The sequence below is a fragment of the Sipha flava genome, unplaced genomic scaffold, assembly GCF_003268045.1.
Source record: "Sipha flava isolate LNK unplaced genomic scaffold, YSA_version1 65_pilon_pilon, whole genome shotgun sequence".
Classification (NCBI taxonomy): Eukaryota; Metazoa; Arthropoda; class Insecta; order Hemiptera; family Aphididae; genus Sipha; species Sipha flava.
The window spans coordinates 1,508,593-1,528,347 of record NW_020273605.1 but is presented as its reverse complement, the minus strand read 5'-3'; the positions used below and the strand labels follow the sequence as shown (position 1 = coordinate 1,528,347).

At 28.2% G+C, this 19,755-nt stretch overlaps 1 protein-coding gene across 1 annotated transcript in view; it reads left to right on the top strand.

The window, feature by feature from the left end:
• The first annotated feature begins 5,638 nt into the window (after positions 1 to 5,638).
• LOC112691638 overlaps positions 5,639 to 19,755 on the top strand; it is a 34,595-nt gene continuing 20,478 nt past the window's right edge. Inside the window, exon 1 of the mRNA XM_025565975.1 lies at positions 5,639 to 6,301. Coding sequence (XP_025421760.1) covers positions 6,244 to 6,301 — 58 coding nt within the window. The 5' untranslated portion in view covers positions 5,639 to 6,243. The remainder of the gene's footprint in view (positions 6,302 to 19,755) is intronic.

Here is a 19,755-nt window from a genome sequence, read left to right as displayed (position 1 = left end):
TACTTGCTCGTATATTTACTACCATTATTTTAAATATCAAATTCATGTTGATTCAGTTAAACGTGTTGATAAATATATTAATAAATACTGTAACAAGTATTCTTAAAAGTCAATTCATTGAACTTAACCACTCGACACGCAATAAGTACGATAACAATAAAGGATAACATGCTCGTTCTATGGCCCGTTCAAAGTATTGACCACTAATATAGTAATATTTGTAATTTTTATCCATTTGTCCTCACCAAAAACACTGTGAAAGAAGGCTGATAATTTTTTTTTTTCTGTTATTATACTAATCTCGATAGTAAATTTGAAAACAAGAGATGTGTGCAGTTACCACTTTTTTACCTTTATTACGATTGTTAACACTTCTGCGCGAATTAAACTCACGTACTTGTATAGTAAACATTACGTTACATTGATTTGTCACTTTCATTCGAATCAAGAATCTAAAACATTTTTGTTCGCATAGATTTTAATTTTCCGTCAACGGTTAGAGTATTATTGTTGTGAATGATTTATGATATTTCAAATCATTCCTACAGTATTTGAATACCTGCATCGGCGTACCACCGCAATGAGTATACGTTTTTTTTCTGACGTGCCAATACATATATATATATATATATATATATATTTAAATGTTCCTTTATAGTATATTTGTAATTTATAAGCCTGTGTGTGGCCTATAACAAATGGGCATAACAATTTCTCCGCATATAACACTAGGTAATTATAACCTCTCCAGTTGTCATTCTCGTTTTCAACGATTTCGTGCCGTTAATAATAATTACTATTTAATTCTGATACATGCTGGTTGGTTGGAAGGAATCCACGCACGTATATGATAGATGCATTGTTCTTATATACAAACTGTATACTGCATAAGAACGATTGACTACATACGAGTCGCGACAGCGGTTAACTATAGACGGCCGAGAAATATTTTAGGTCACTGAGCTTTAGGCTTAGTACAATAATATATCTATGTAATATAACTATATAAATGTTCGAGTACTATTTTATTTTTATTTTTTTATTCTCTTATTCTCGGTAAAAAAATTAAAATTTGTAAACATAATTTGTCGTGTCCCGTTTAAGATGGAGATCGAACAATTTCATGGATCAGATATGATGTTAATATACCAATCAACGAGAAATACCGTTAGAGTAAGTATGTTATTATTTAAAATACTCGTTCCTATACGAACTTGCTTACTTTATCGAAGTTTTTCGTCAAAGAGAACATTACTGTAACGAAAAAACAATTCATAAATTATAGTTGAATAAAAGAATGATTCATTTATAATTTTACCAATAAAATTATCATAACGTAATATACATATTACATTATAATACATTTAGTAAAGAAAATATTTAAATGTACATTATGCAATGAACTTTATATTAAATAATATGCATAAACTAATAATGATTATATGAAATACTCGTATTTTCATAAATTATTTATTAATCATATAAAAAAAAAATTCTTTCTTAAGAAAATCAATTAATTTCGGTTTTCAATTAATCAGATTCTAGTTAGAATTTTCTGTTTCGACTAAAAAACTGTTTCTAAAAATGTAGTTTATACAATGCTGTCGTTTTAATTTTTTTATAAGTAATGTGCGTATTATTTATGGGCAGAAATGTTAGTCTATGTGGATTATTTTTACTTGACACACTTTATTTTGGTCATTGAACGCATTTCAATGTGCGGGCATCATATTATCGAATATTTATAGTATTATGTTATTTTTATTATTATTGCTCTTAAACTATTTTATAATATATTATTATGTGAATAACAAATTCAATTATACCGTAGGAAGATGTTTTTTTCATAAGTTATTATTACAATTATTATTACAAATATTACATGGTATATTATAAATATATATGTATTATAAGAATATATCTTGTAATATAATACACTATATTTAACAATATCTATACTAAAAAAAGTATTTTTTTTTTACAATGAATTTTAATCGATTCTACCTTCTAATATCGAGCTGAACTGTTGTAACTATTACAATTTAATTTAATTTGAAATTTGGTGTTCTGTAATTGCTCGATTGAGTAGATAATCGTATACAGGCACTCTATTTTCACGGTCATCAAGGATCAATAGAATATCAGTATAAATATTTCATTTTTTTGCGAATAAAATTTTTTTTTTTTTTAAAAAAAAAAAAACTAGTCCTGCGAATATTTTAAAATAAATTATATTAAAATATACACAGTGCAATTTACATAATATTACATTGGATATGGAATGGGTAGACAACTTTTTTACACATCATAAATAACATATAAATAACGTAGCAGTAAAAAGTGAAATCGGATTGATTATTTCGTTTTAACACACGAATGATACACGGACGCATTAATATTCGTCTCGGAATGAATGGCAATTTTGATTAATAGAAATCAAAAATCAGTTGAATGAACAGACGTCCGTCCGAAATAACCCCGAAAGCTTATACAATTTGAAAAGTATTGTGCTTAGATGTCTAGATATTGTTTGTGTATTGATTATGCGCCGAATCCATGTATATTATTAGACCCGTGAAGCGAGGTGTGTACTGAGAAAATCTTCATTGTGCCAGTAGGCATTTAAAGGAATTAAATAATTGTATCGATAAACCGAGCACGTATTTGTAAACTTAAAGTTATTATGTATACATAGTTATACGTGAATTATGTTTTCTCTGCGGTGACGTCAAACTAATATGAAATTGTGGGAAGGAATGGGATAAGATTAATTGCTGGTTATTATTAGTGTTATAACTTGAGTGTTAACTGTTAAAATATAATAATTTCAAAACTCTTATCGCATACCCACACTGACCCGTCGAAAAAAAGGCTACCCATCTTGGGTTATAATTTCGACGTCATTGCGCGTTCATGAATAACGTGTTCAATCGATGAAGCCCACAGAACAGAATGCCGTGATTCAGTGAATCCGAAATAGATAAATAAAAGCGAAAATCCTTCACATGCGTTCGGTTGATCACAGATGAGGCGAGACGGGCGTACGCTGCTTTATAAATTATATTGAATTTAGAAACAATATTTATGACAACCGATTCTGACCCGTTTCGCGTAGATATAGATTATGTGACGGGCATATGAGCATATGGATACACGTTATTATCGTCGTCGCCAGGTCAAACGGCCGTTAACACGTTATTACGCAGTTTTATGGAGGGTAAAATTTCGCTTCGTCTCGATTTTCGAAGGTCAAGTCTAATTAATATCGGTCGTTGAATTGTTTTCAACAGCAATTACGATAAATTTAAGGAGATCCATAAACCTACGGGACAACACACTATACATATATGTATAAACATTTACGTATATTACATTAGCGTCAAAATATAGAACAAAGAAGATAGCACTTGACAATCATTCCAATTAATGTTCGGAATGAAAATAAAAATAAACACCTAACTGATATGCAGCAGTAGACACCAACGGTCGCTTGTTGAGTGTATCAAATAATAAAAATAATTTGAAATCGCACTGTGCACTATTTTTTTTCGTACCAATCATCTGGTGTTCGCCAAGTATGTGTATTTTTGTTGTAAAACAATTTTATTGCCGTGTCCGAGACGACGAGTGTATGTAGAATGTCATCTTGATGCACGTAAAACATAATGTATGCATATTATATTATATGCGGGGATTCTAAAAAGTGTATTCGAGATAGTCTTGAAGGCAATCCGTTCAACCCGTCAAAATAAAACGATGTAATTCACCAATCTTTACTCTCGATTATTGTTTTTATAGTACGATCGCTTACCGCCGACGATTTACAATAAATCATTACAATCGAAAATCAAAGACACGATTAGCTTCGGCTCGCAACGGCTTACCGGTACTTACGTACTTAATCTTTTTTCAATTTTTTTTTTTTTTATTTCCAATTAAATTGTGTTTCGCGTTCCATCGACTTTCGTGAATTGTTTGCAAGATCATCCCACAATAGTGTTGTTAAACTCGCAACTTGTATATGTACAAACGAACTTGTAAAACCGCTCAGTTCGACATCATCGTTATTACGGATTTCGCGTAATGTCACGGCATTCTCGATTGGAACGAATGATACTGGATGATATTATATAATAACCGTGATCGGTTGATAATAATTGTTGACGCGCAGCCACATTCCGTCACCGTACAATTAATAATAAACGTATGCATGTATAGGTAGCGTAGTCGCACTCGAAACGTGGTAGTACTACAGTACGGTATGATCGAAATCAGACACGCAGTCGTTCGAGATATTAATTCCGCTTCCGGACGATATCATACCGACTATTGTACAGTGTTTGCCATTGTCTTCTATTGATGTCAAGTTTAGCAACATTTCCGTTTTGATATTATGGGCCCACATCAAACCGTTACACATATTATACACGCGCACGGGCGTCATTTGGGGTGGGGCGAAATTATTGTCTTGAGTTATCATTCAATTCTCACACTGTATCTATACAAATATATGTGTGCACATGGTTGTGGAAGAGGGTAGGCCGAGGCCTCTTTCGATCCGTGGCTTTTTCGTTTTACATTAAATATAATAAACATTGGTGTACGTAAAATGTAAATTTGACTGGCTAATACACCGAAAGGGAAGAAAAACAAATGCAATGATCGGGTAAATCGGATAACAGAAAATAATAATAGCTATATTTTATAACTTTGTCAAAGCATTGAAAACGTTTATGGTTATACCAGTTACGAACTGTTCTTGCGAATGAACATTTTCCGAATTCAGTATTGTGAAAACCAAGTTACACAATACCACGACACAGAATAGTTTGGATGGCCCTCTCACAATATTTACTGAGCAAGAACTTGCTTTTAACGTAAATATTGACAGTGTAATTGATACTTTCAAAAGTCTTACTCCCTTGGACAGACATATGGGGAGTTGTACATAATTATGTAGTATATATATGTTTATGTGTTTTAGTTACGTTATATTTTTAAGTATAAATTGTTTAAGTTATAAGTTTTTTTTATGGCTACCTATAATTATTATTATTATTATGTTAATGTTATAATTATTATTTATTACATAAATGTTTGACTCAGACATTTCTTATGTGTCCTCCTACCCACTTTGACAAACAATCATCTTCGAGCGGATTACCAATTATAAAAGTAAGAAAAATGTCAATATTAATCAAATTATATAATTTTGTTACACATAGTAGTACATATTTAACTGGTTTTTATGTATTTTATTGACTGTTGAAAAAATTACAAACTGAGGTACATGTTATAGATACACATTAGTTTGATAAGTTCACTATTAAAGTGCATGAGTCACATCGATATTAAATCGTAAACATTATATTTATCAATGTCCGAAAAAAAATTTATAAAAAAAATAGTATTTCATTGTAATTTTACTTTTTTTTTTTTTAATATTTTATTTTATACATGTCTGTTCCGTTTCAATATTGTTTCCTTCATAAACATTATAATGTACGAAAAATAATAAATTTTAAAAATCGAGAGTACATTCATGGTGTTATGAATAGTATACAAAACACGCACGATGATATTTGAACATATAAATACGAAAAAGTGAGAGCAACGCAACAACATACCGGTCTTAGCGAACGGAGAATCCGTTTTCGAAAACAAGAAAATAATTGTCGAAAAAGCCTCGATGGAAACAAACGTTACGCGCAGTTCACGCCAAGATTAGCGCGCGTCTATAATTATACGCGGCCGGACCGGGACCGCGCGCGCAAAGTCGTCACCACCCCACGCGCCCGCGGACTCGAGTCGGAAGTCGAAGACGGGCGCCCTCGTCGGCCGCGTCAGTCCACGTTCCGACGAACGAGCGACACGGTCCGTTTTACGCGCGCCGTCTCCCGAGAGCCTTTGCCGCCCCCGTCGTCCGGTGTCGGAAAAACTCGCGCGCAAAACGCCGCAGTAACACGACCGCGGTCGTATCGTGATCACCGTTGACCGGATACGCGCACCGCGACTGTTACGTTTGTCGATCGTCGCAATTGGCCGACAAAAATCGGAGAGGGCAAACCCGTGAGAAAAATTCGGTCCGCGGAGAAGAGTTAAGAGAGCGGACGGAACACGAGGAAAAAGAATAGTACCTGTTTCGTGGAACGATAGACAATATTATTGTCGTTACACGCCCGACGTCGACCCACGACCGCTTCACGTCGCCGCCACAGGCGTACGATCAACCGCTCGCGTTCGATGGCCACCAACGATTACGATTATCTGGACTACTCGTATGACGATCACAAAAATAAAAGTAAGTTCGGCCGCCGAAAATTATATTTATTAGTGTTTGGACATTAGGTATATAGTTTTGTGTATCGATATCGTTCCGATTTTTCCGATATTGTATCGTGACGTTATAAGTTGTACGATATCGATTTCGTATCGAAAATATCGAAAATACACGTTTTAAACATTACCCACTCAGTACTTATTGATAATTATTAATTCAATAATTTGCCTAGAAGTGGCAGTTTTACGGGGGTGGGTGGAAGGCGATTGGTGGACCCCCTCTTTGAGCCGAATAAGAACTCAAAATACGAATGAGCAAATCGTTGACTAAAAATCGTTTTGTCGATAATTTTATGTCAAAACTGTTTACTGTTTACTAAAGTGTTTGCTCCTATTGAAGTTTGACTGTTAATTAAGTTTGAATAAAAAATAATTTTTGTTTTCATTTTTTTATTGATACCTATATTTTTATGTTATTCCATTATTTATAAAGTTTATAGAACTTAGAATTACTTCTCATGTATCAAGAATAGGAAAAAAAATGGGATATATATGCAAATTTTAATTACCTATATGCAACATATTTTCGCCTCCCCCTTGTGGCTTCTCAAGAACGGCTCAAGATACTTAGTTAATTGAGGCTAAACAAAAACTAATCACATTCAGGTAAATAAATATAATGATAATTTAAATTTTATAAAGTATTAAAACTATTTTTATTAAAAATAGGTTTTCAAATAGTTAATAGATTTAAATTCGACATCTGTATCCTTGCAAATAAATGCATGACTCTTTTACTAAATATTATTTTCAATCAAAAATGAAAATATAAAATTTTTGCAATACTTCCTAAATTTAATATGCAAATGCAAAATGATTCAAAAATACAGAGTGTGCTTAATATTTAAGTTATTTAGAATATTTTAAAAATATATCCGTAGAACATAAAGATTCTTTTACTATAAGATTTTTTTATGTTTGTGTTGTGAAAATACGAATTTAACTCTAAAAATCTCAACAACACGTAATATCCAAAAGGATAAAATAATAAAGTTTTTCTAATCTTAAAATTTAGCAGAAAATTAAAAACTTGCATTCGCCTAATGCATTTCTAAAACTATTTTGAAAAATATTTTTTCTCCCATAGAAGTTATAAAATTTAAAAATTGTATTAAAATGTCCCTATAGAAATAAACTACAGGCGGATATCCTCTGCCTGTAAACATTCGATTAACTGTAAGAAGAGGGTTACGTACAACTTTCGAAAGAATAATAGTTATTAAACAGCCAGTACTTATTACCACTGGCGTGTAATACATAACTGTGCGTATAAACTGTAATCTTACCATTTGTATATATATGCAATGCATATATGCATTATTATTATGTACATATACGGAGTGATTCTTTTAGAATAAGTCACACTAAAAATAAATTAGTGGATTTTGTTGTATTTTATTATTGGATATATACGTTATTTGTAGGTACCAAAAATGAGAGGTGGAAAAAAGATGCATAGTCTTCTCAATTTCTTCCAGGCTCGAATGAACACACCAAAAAGGGCATAAATCTCATAGAAATTCATTTTACATAAATCATAATTACCATTACAGAAAGAAGAACTTATATAGATATTTTCATATTTCCCTAGCTAATAATAATAATAATAATAATAATATGAAGTTTAGTTTTCGTTATAAAAATCAAACTTTATGTTTACATGTATGTTAATGTACCCAAAATTATTGACAGTTCTAATAGATCCGACAGTTATATACTTTAATATTGTCATGTGAACTCACGATACGCTGTAATCAACGATTTGGACTCAAATAAATTTCAGATATCTTTACTTCCGCTTGTATTTTTACCTGCCGTGTAAACTTGTATAGTATACGCGCACTATATTATACGTGGTATAAAATATAAGGTATATTTTTAGTTTTTAAACGTATATGTGTTGTGTTTAGTTAACTTATTGCGTAATACATGCGTGCATTTTACATACTTGAACTGAAATGACTAGTGATCGTGTTACGTCGAGTGCGTGTGCAGTCTTCGTAATTGACACATGCAGCGAAAGCTTTTGAATATTCTAAATTCAATAACTATTTGATTTCGGATATTTGAAGTGCTCTAAATATACTTTTGTATATATCGTTTTATATACATTAAATCAGCGCTGTAGGCATAAAATGTATTCTTTGACAAATAGAACGATTAACGTATGGACGCGTTTTTTTAAAACTTGAAATGGAAAATTGAAATTGCAAACAAATCACCGCAAGAAGTTTCACTAAATATATATAAAAAGCTTTTTATGGCTGTCATTATTTGGAACTATCGGTGCTAATAATTTATAAGTAGTAATATCCTAAAAGTGCGATCTTTCGAATTGTGCTACAACTTTATACAAACAAATCAAGTTAACACACTATACACATGCATGCCAAGTTCTAGAGTTCTATAAGTAATATATAGATCTATAATGGATCGCAATAAGTCACGACTACCAATAGTCTTGTAATATATATTATCCTCTCGAATTCTTTAAACCCAAAACGAATCACGTTTAATATATTTACTCGATTTTTAATATAATTTTATGAAATCATTAAAATTATTCAAATTTAAATGTCTTTTATGGGTTTTCTATTATGTAGATAATATTTAATTTAAATTCAACTTATATGATATTATTAAATGATAAATTAAAATTATTCCTTTGGTTCACTTGAATATTGACTTAAAATAAAATGTTTCCAGATTTTAGATGCATCTTTCTCTTAGAATAGTTTTTCTAAGAGCAATAGTTGATTTTAAATTAAAAATACCATTAGCGTAATATCACTCACCCATACCTGTACCATAGGTGGGTCCAAGGGGAAGGAGACATTAGGAGGTTGTCACCCCCGTTGGAAAGCAATAATATTAAGATGAAATTTTAGTTAGAAAAACTGCATATAGGTTATAGAATAGATTATAAAATTAAATGTTAATTGTAATATAATGATGTCACTTTATTTTTTTTGGGGTTTAAACTCCCCACAAGAAATTCCTACATACGCCTTTTATCAATTATATATATTATATAATTTATCTTATAAAGTTCTCCGACCGTAAATAGACGCTGAATACGCTTTTGACCAGTATCTACCCGATGACGAGTTTTGCTATTTTATTACTTAAAGAGGTAGTAAAATCCATTACTTAACGTATTTCTTTTTAAACTTCCAATTTATTGTAATCGTATATTATCGTTTACATTAATTACAATTTTAGTAAGGAGCATTGATCTACAGGTAATCAATTAACACTGAACATGTATTATGTTATAAGTTTTTGGTATGAAACTCGATTGGTCTTAGCTATAAAGTATACATAAAGTATTTTTAATAGATTAATAACAGATAATATTGGGTTAGGTGGTGTTTTAATTTTAATCAAGTTAATACATCTTAGGGGAATGCCCGCATGTATGTTTACTAATGATGAGGTGTCGCGTCATCTGGTCGCGGTAAATTGAGCACGTTACAAGAGCGAGGTCATTTGGTCGTCAGCAATTTAATCGCGGAAGGACATAAATAGCGTTAGCTATTGAGGGCGATAACAATATTATACTGATACTAAAACTGCAGTTTCATAGTGTTGGGTAGTGTCAGTTTGCTTCTGCCGTTTGGGATTTAACGTGTCTGCTAAATATATTATTAAATTAATTAAATTAAATTGTATTAATTATTTAATAAATATTATGTCGTTAATGTATGTGTTGAGTCAAAAAGGTGAAAATGCATTAGTACCCGAACATTTTATCCATCAAAAAGAAAAGACCATTTATGAAAAAAATATTTGAAAATATTTAGTATAATTATGACTATAATAATATATGATAATATTGAATAGAGTGTATTTTATACGTCGATTTAATAATAATTTGAAATTATGGTTTTTTGACTAGATTGTATTAAAAATGTATTTTTACTTTTTAATTTGCACTCTCATAATATGCGCTTTTTGCTTACGCGATTAAATTGCTCGCGACCAAATGAATGACTTCACTCTTATGACGCGCGCTAATTTTACGGCAACCAAATGACGTGGAATCGCCAGATGAACATGTACTTCGATGAGGTTTAAAATGTCAACGCTGTAGGTGCTTAAACACTGTAGATTTTTTCTCATAGAGTTACTCTAGCTAAAGCTCTCTACATTCAGTCTAGAAGTGTACACAAAATCTAGAGCGCTCTAGCGGTTGCTTCTCTAGGGTCTAGGTAGACTAGATAGAGTAAACGAAAATCTACAATGTACACGGAGATTCTACACTATAGCTAGAGCAGTCTAAATCTATATGTTCAGTTGAATACACTAAATAAAGCACGTGAATATATTTAAATTAATTATCAACAGTGTTTTCGATATTGTTTTGTTTTGTATACATGTTTTGTTTGAAATTATTCGTACGGGCATACATAAACTGCGCCCAAACGATCTTTTTTTTTTTTTGTAAACTGCGCTCGAAGTTTTATCTATGTCAAAAAGGTATTGTGTAAACTGCGCCCGAATTTTTATCTATATTAAAAGAGTATAGTGTTAACTGCGCCCGACTTATTAACTTATTAAATTTTGACTTATTAAAGTCTCTATGTATATCGCTTTCATTTACCACAGTCTTGGAAAAGAAGTATCTAACAAAATGGTTTAAGTATTAGAATATGGTTAGTTCAATGTTACGGTTTACCATTTCTAAGTCCAGGAAGTATATATGAGTAATTTGTCAATTATTTAATGAAATCAAAGCCTGACGACGAAAGAATGACACGATTTGCGGATTATTTGGTAGACGTAATTATAAGTGAAGAAGCTCAGAATTTACCTGAAGTATAGGCTCTCAAGCATCAGGAGAGCCAACTTTAGCCACAAATGCATGCGAGTATTTTTATTCTCACTTTAATTCTAGCTTTTATACAACTCATCCAAATATTTTCATTTTTATAGAAAAGTTAAAAGAAATTCAAATAGAAATATACATTAAAATAAATAGTATAAATGAACCGTTTATATTCTAAAACTTTAAAACGCAAAAAAAAAATAAAAACGGGAAAACGGTGTAGAGATCTATTAAATTAAAGAGGTATTACCAATAGGTTGCTTCCTCAACATGTTATTCTTGTTAATCTAATCTCTGTTTGTTATCAAATTTGCTTAATGTAATTTATTTGTTTGTACAGATTGTAAATTTTCTTTTAAATAAAAAAATTAAAAAAGATAAATTTAGTAACGTACATTAAGTGGATGCAAAATAAGGATTAAAATTATACAAATCAAAATTTTTCAAATTATTGCATTCTCTGGTTATTTGATCATTTGGATTATTAATACCATATGATATGCGATGAAGAGAAATTTCAAACGTAGGACAAAAACGTAAATGAAATTGAGGAACGTGAAAGTGAAGCTGTCGTGCTTTTGGACAAGATATAACACAATTTACTAATTTAGACAAAAAACAAATGTCTTTATATCTCTGTCTATTAACAAGGGAATCTAAATTGAAAGAAGCTTGTATAGAATAAAAATATATTGACTCGGGTAGATAAATATTAGAATTAAGAATTAATAAAAAATATTTTTTTAAAGTGTCATGCACGAGAAGATTTAGAGTAAAACAAAGTCTGCACCTAACCTCGGCCTTCATTTCAGTGCACTAACGTTTTGTAGATAGTTTATCATTCGCGATTGAAAGTGTTTTAATTTATAGTTTTTCAAAACAAATTTGAAGTTTAACATTTTCGAAACTACATAAGTACGTTCTAAAATTATACAAACTTACATTATAGGTACGATTAAATTTAAAAATGTTATTGTTATCACTTTTCATTATTGTTCAAAGTCTCATGTGAAATTTAAATTTCATTTTTATTTTTGAGTATTATATTTAAACTATATTTTATAATCTGTAGTCTATACATCTTAAATATTTGATATATTAACTTACATGTTACAATTTTAATCCAATTTATTCGTGTAATAATATGTTCTGCAATGAGTACACCGTAGCTGTCAATAATGATGTTATGTATTTATATAATAAAAATAAAAATTAATTAACGGATAGCAGAAATTGTTGTGAACGCGCAAAATATAAATAAAATAAAAATAATGATTATTCAATTTCTTAATCAATAGTTTTATCATTAAAAATGTATAAATACATATTGCATTCAGTCTGACAAACTGAATAATGTTTGTAAATTACTAAGTACTATTAGATATATCCTTATGAGATTACTTTACTTAATTTAATATTATTATTTTGAATTTTAAATTTCTAAACAACTTTAATGGCGTGAACTTCAATCAAAGCGTGTAACAAAATGTATCTGTATATATTTTTATATCCATAAATTAAACTTCTATTTATGTAAAATAAAATAGTTTTTTAGTTTATAGTTACCAGTAAGAATTTTCAATCTAAAAATTATATTATCTTGAAAATGTTTGAAAGTACATTACGTGTGAAAGATGTAATAACGTAACTAAGTAAATATAAACCTTTGAATTGTAAAAGAAATAATTGCAAAAAAAAAAATTTATAAATTCTTGTAAATTCATCTCGTGTCTCATGATTTAGCTTATTTGTAATAACTAGGGCCCAAATTTCAATGCAAAGTGCATATTTTTTTGGTTGATCATATACAATCCTACTGTGTCTTATTAGTAATTCTTAGATACAGGGCCATATTTAAAAAATTGGCACCCCCGAGCATATAATTTATTCTCCTACCAAATAAATAATAATAATATAATTATTATTTCGTCCATAATAGAGATTCTTTAATACTAAAAAATAACTTATAAATGAAAATCGTTTAACACTTTTTTTAATTAACAAATTATAATATAATAAAAATACAATTTTTTTTTTTCATTTACAAATTCTAACATTAACGCAAACGATGTTCGTATTACGTGTGTTTGTGATTGTATTAATAGTATGTTAAATAATGCCAAAAATAAAAAAAATTATGTCAATATTAAGGTCATTTTTGTGATAAAATGCATTTTTTAAAAACTTTTTGACTATTTTTTAGAGCATATTTATATGGTTTTAAGTGCATTAAAATCCGGGCCCTAGTAATAACCAATATATTTCCAAATATATAAAATAAATAACCAAATATCCATCGTATTAAAAATAAATAATTCATTAAATGTAGAACTATGTATGTATTTATTAGATATAGTAGTAATACTTACATATTATTTTAAAGTATTTAAGTAGAATCTAAATAACTAAATTCATTATGAAAGAAGAAAAAAACTTGACTGTAGAATATAATTTTATCAAATATATTTTTAAAGAATATTTTAATCGAAAATGTTAACTTATTGAGTTTCGTTTGTTATAAAGATTCCACTGCATGTATATTTATTATCAATATAATATAATAGGTTGTGTATTCAACTATACACTCATTTTCTCATTCAAAATACAACCAACTAATTTTACATATTGTAATAATATATGAGTAGATATTACGTAACACATTTATAGTATAATACAGAGTAAATCGATTTAAAAGTAGTATTTTTTATCTCTTTCTAATCGTATTATTTATTATATTCGGAGTGTATATATTTTTTATCCATTTTTTTTATTTGTTTGTAAATTTTTATAAAGTTCAACATTTTTAATAACACAATTTTATCTTGATTTTTATATATTTAAAATGGATGCTTATACTCCTAATTTATAAATAAATAAAATGTGTAACATTTAAATAAAAAAATTTAATTAATAAAAATATAAAACATCAATGATTAAAATAATTAATTAATTATCTTGATAATATATTAAGCGAAAACTATACATGTAGAGTAAGCAAAAAAAATAACTGAGAAAATTAGTCAATTCCGTAAAATGAATCATCTTGTATTTATGTAACTTTATTCACAGTACCTATTATATATAAGAGCTTTTATATATTGTATTATATATATGTACTAGCCAACTAGAAATTGAAACATAATCTGGTTAATTTTTTTATTGTTAATCTGGTTTATTTAGCAAATTACTTCAATGTTTAATATTTCTAATAAAAAAATTAAAATAAAGTAATATAAACAGAATTTTTAAATAGATATTTAACACAGTACCACATACTAGTACTGCTTTGCTCGGTTTGACACATTTATTAGCTGATATTTTATATAATTACAATAATAGAACAACGAATTCGCTAAGATATTCAGACATAATTGAATATAATATATTAATGGCTAATAAATATGAAACGAGTAACCTTGTATTAATACACCAAATTATTTATACTCAAAAAAATATGATTATTGTTAGGTACAAAAAAATATGATATTGAATATAATAAATATCATCGTAATCCACGAAATGAATACAATTCGTCATAATGCTAATTGTTTATGTAAAAAACTCGTTGAATAAAGAAGTATACTATTATTTTAAATATAGCCTATAAATAACCTTGTATTAAATTGAGTATTTTATTGAAACTTCAAATTTATGATATAAACATTATTTTGAAGTTCTACCCAATAATTGTTAAAATATTTAAAAAGATGTTATTTTACGCTAATAAAATATAAATCACAGTGCTGCATAATTGTTATCAATTTCTGGTCTACCTTTTCATGACTCGGGATTCTGCTATACTCATATACAAAGCGAAAACTACGTTTGTTGATTGCCTACGTGGTTATATAACTGTAGTGCTATTTTCAAACACTATTCATCCTACGCGCTAGGTCATATTTAGTATACAATTATATTATACAATGTATACAAAGGCATTAAGTACATGATAAATAAAATAATTTACGACCAGTATCGCATCACCTGACGTTATTAAGAACAAATTATACTTATATTTTTGTTTTATTTTATTTATTAGAACATAAGAGCTGAGCCCTTTGAACAAAATAAATGTATTACATTTTAAATTATTGATAATAAGAGAAATAATAATAATGGTAAAAACAAAAGCATGATGAATAATTAATAATAGATATAACATATAGAAAATAGCGTACGTTAATTATTGAATGTATAGCTTTTACAAATTAAAGGTTAGATCCGTGCAGGGCCAGATTAAGAAATTTTGCGCACTGAGGCAAAGGTATGTTTAAACCTCCCTAAAATTCAGAACTTTAAATTTATAAACATGAAATTGTTTTATTATAAGTGAATTATTATAGAGCACCTCACTTTTTATTAAAAAGCATAGAAAAAATAATGAAATAATTTACTGCCAATATTTTAAATATAACTTTATATACAAATAAAATAATAAACAATATTAATGTTCTAATAAAAATGTAAATAAATTTATAAGAATAACAATTTTGTTATCAGGATTAACATTTAATTAAGTAAAATTGAACTAATTAATTAAAACTATTATATAAAAATACTAGGTAAATAATTACGTAAGTACATTACTTTAGTTATAATATTTTTATAAAAATGCTTTCCTTGACTTCTGTAAAGGGAATTGGTCAATACATTCATCCAATGAAATAGATTCAAGCCAAAAATGTTGAATATTATGAACAGTAAATTTATTTAATTTGTAAGAATGGATCGCAAATAGTTTTTTTTAATCTTTTTGAGGCCAAAAACAAATTTCCACCAGAATAATTAAATATTGGCAAAGTATAATACAATCAGAAAGCAATTTAAATATTAGGAAACTAACTATTCAACTTTTTGTTTCTCAGAGTTATTAATAAATGTATGTTTGGTTTAGCTTTATTATAACCGCTAATAATTTTTTCTCTAATTAGGATATTCTTTAAACAATTTACATCTTTAAAATCTTGCACCAAAAACAGATGTCCACCTACCCCTCTATACTTTTCAGAAATTTACTATCAAAATGGTGTTTACGTTTAGCTAATAAAGTTAGATTTATATAAGAAGCAACAGAAGAGTAATCATGAGGAGGATAGGTATTTACTAGGTATTATTTTTGAAACAGAATGCGATAGTACAACTATGTCGTAACTGTATTTAATGGAAATTTTTATGTAAATACTTGAATTCTGATTGAATCTTTAAATTTGTATTGCTTAAAATCCAAGCAAATATTATTTGACCTCGGTGTGGCACGCGAGACTTTTCATTCGAAATATACTAACTTTTTTCGTTTTTCATATCCGAATATGTTTTTGAAATAACCTCGAGTAATTTTGAAATTATATTACAACGCTATAGAAGATATGGGTGCCTTTCAATTTCCTCTAAGTTCATTTGTCTTTTAGACGTTTTACTTAGTATATTTTGGAAATTGATGTGGTCGAGATACAGCAGTTGAGCTTAAATACTAATTTTTCAACCAAAAGTCTGCGTAATCAGTGATACCCGACCTGAACAACGCTTTGAGAAGATTAGTTGACGCCGTATTATACTTGTGCTTATCTACTCGTATGTTTAATGATCCGCAATGTTTTGTTGCCGTTCAACTGGAAAACAGCAGTATGAGACTAAACAATGTTTTGTTTTATAAATAATATTATTATATATGCGTATTTCAATTAACAATCATCAATTAACAACATAATAAATTACCTAAATATTAAATCGTGTGACATGATTTATTTGTGTATATTTATCAATGAATCAAATACTGTTTTTTATATTGCGTACTAGGTCTTTCTACACTTTTATGCCTCGTATTTTGAAATAAAAAATTATATTTTTTTTATATATTTTGTACATGGACTGTAAAATTAAATAAAAATACTTTTATTTTTATTTAATAATTAAATAATCGATCGTATTTTCCAACTGTCAATGACAGTATATTTCACAAATTTACATTAAATATTTAAATATTTCTTTAATCAAAGCTCGTATTGAAGTAATGTATAAGTGTAATATTTTGGATTTTTTGATGAGTATAATTAAATTAATATCAAATATTTTAATCATTACTATCCCGTTTGATAATTATAAAAAATAAACTCTTAATACATAAAACAATTATTATTATTCTTTAGTCATATGGTATCCAAATTTAAGGCTAAATAAAGACCTACAAATTCCTGTAGTAAACAAAATAGTAACACAACAATACAAAAAATTTCACTTTAAACTCCATTTAAACCAAAACTTGTTAATTTCTCATACGTCCTCTATCAATATTCCTAACAATTCACCAAGAACATTTAAAAGAAAATGGCCAAGAGACACTCTTAGTTAAAAAAATTAAAATAATATTAATATATAAAATATAAACGGTTCTCTCATTATGAACCCATCAAATTAAAAATGAGGTACTGTTGCTGAACGGATTCCCTCCCTCATCCTAATCAAGCTCTTTATTATACTTTATTATTTCATCTTATTTATGTATTATGCTAGTTTGTATAGATTATCAGTCAAAAATGAGTAGGAGTATATATCATAATATTTTTATTCATAGTTATATTGGAAATTAATTTTTCGGATGTGCGAGCAGCCCGTGTCCAATTATTCAAAACTATAAACATCATTACAGTACATCACCATAAACTACGTTTAATTGCATTATTAAATATTATCGATTATCATTTGAAATTTCAACCGATAAAATGATTTTATAATACAAACCCAAAAATATACGGTACAACTAATATATATTTCACACTTTACTCTGTACATGAAATATCAAATAATTATTTTGAAAATTGTATAACTTTTTAGTACATAATGTATATAATAATATAATAAAAATATATATTAATATTAAGTACAATCGAGTTCAAATGTCCGGTCCCATTCCTATCTGCAAGTGATTATCATGATATGTGATATAGCGTTGTAAATTATAATAAATAAATAGTTAAATTAATAGTACATAAAAGTGTACGCTCGTAAAGGAATGTCATCGGTTTCGTTTATTTATCAAACACAAAAATAATTCGCAGGTAAAAACGCAATTGCATATAATTTATAGAAACTCGTTTTACGTCATTTAGGTATTTCGACAGAATAAAATCGCTACTTTTACATTATATAAAGTATTATTTTTTAATAACTAACATGTTTCTAATTATTAAAAAAAATCCAATGTAACATGATATTCAATGCTTCTACTTAAAAATGGACCACGGACATATAATTGTAATATTGAACTGCACCCTAGATATTTGCGAAAATGTTTCGTTATTACCTAATTAAAGTATAGTTCTCACAAAACCGAAGTTATTTGAGTAATGCATGAATATACGTATTTAATAAAATTATATAATTTCACCATTAACACTCATTTAATTATATTAACGTGTAGTTTATGAATTGATAATTTCAAATACAGAAAATTCAAACTGTTTTATTTTCCAGACATTCGTTATTTGTATATTATTACTATTTACTCAGGCCCGGTGGCGTATCGAAATAATGATAAGAACTCACCGTTAAAAATTGGTATTAACAAAGTGTTCTATTCAATTACTACAATTAGATATTTATATAATAAAATAGGGCTTTAAAAAATACCGACATAACATTTATTACTTGACCGAGTGAGTTTTATGCATTCTTGTGCTTCTGGTTCTCACATTAGCAACTAGGTACTATCAAACTATCAGTTGGTTTCCCACAATTTCACTATATTATGTTTTATTTTTAATTCTAACATATAGATAAAAATCCAGTGACAAAAACATAATAAGAACGAAACACACAGTAACAATGAATAACACATGTGAATTCGATTTAAACCGTGGGCACCTATAATGTAATAAAAACATAAGTACCTACATTGGTGCATACACCAAAAGTTTTCGGTGTTTTTACTTAAAAATTAATCGTACTCGGAAAGGGTTAATAAAGTTTTGTAACGATAACAATTGTAATTTATTTCTTACTAATGTTTTAAATGTTAGATTATATTTTACACATGAAAAATTACAAAATGCTACAGTTAAATAATTTGCTTGACATATTTTTTTTTAATTAAGTTTAAACCGTTGGTGGAATTAAAATTATACTTGCAAATAACAGCTATACTCGTATAGTTTTCATTCTAATTCATAACAGTAACAACTATAAATTACAATATTTATAATATATTAATCTCTTTATAAAGCGAAATATTTTGAAATAAGTTTTATTTAATTAAAAACACAAAATCCGAATGACACTCGGTATATTTACTTATTGATTAACACTCTTAATTTTTAAATTAGCACACACAAACATATGCAATATTAACCTTCTATTATTATATTTTCATTTTTATTTTTCATGAGACAATAGTTAAATACATTGCTTGGGTTAAATATTATTTTATACTAGTTTATGTGATATAGTGTGCGGAGCAGGGGCGTCATTGAGGGAGGACAGACTATGGCGAATGCCCCACCTTAAGAAATTTTAAAAGTCGGCAATTCTTTGTCCGATGATCAAATGCTAAAATCGGTAAATCGTAAATTTTTATTTACTATTTTGTACTCAGA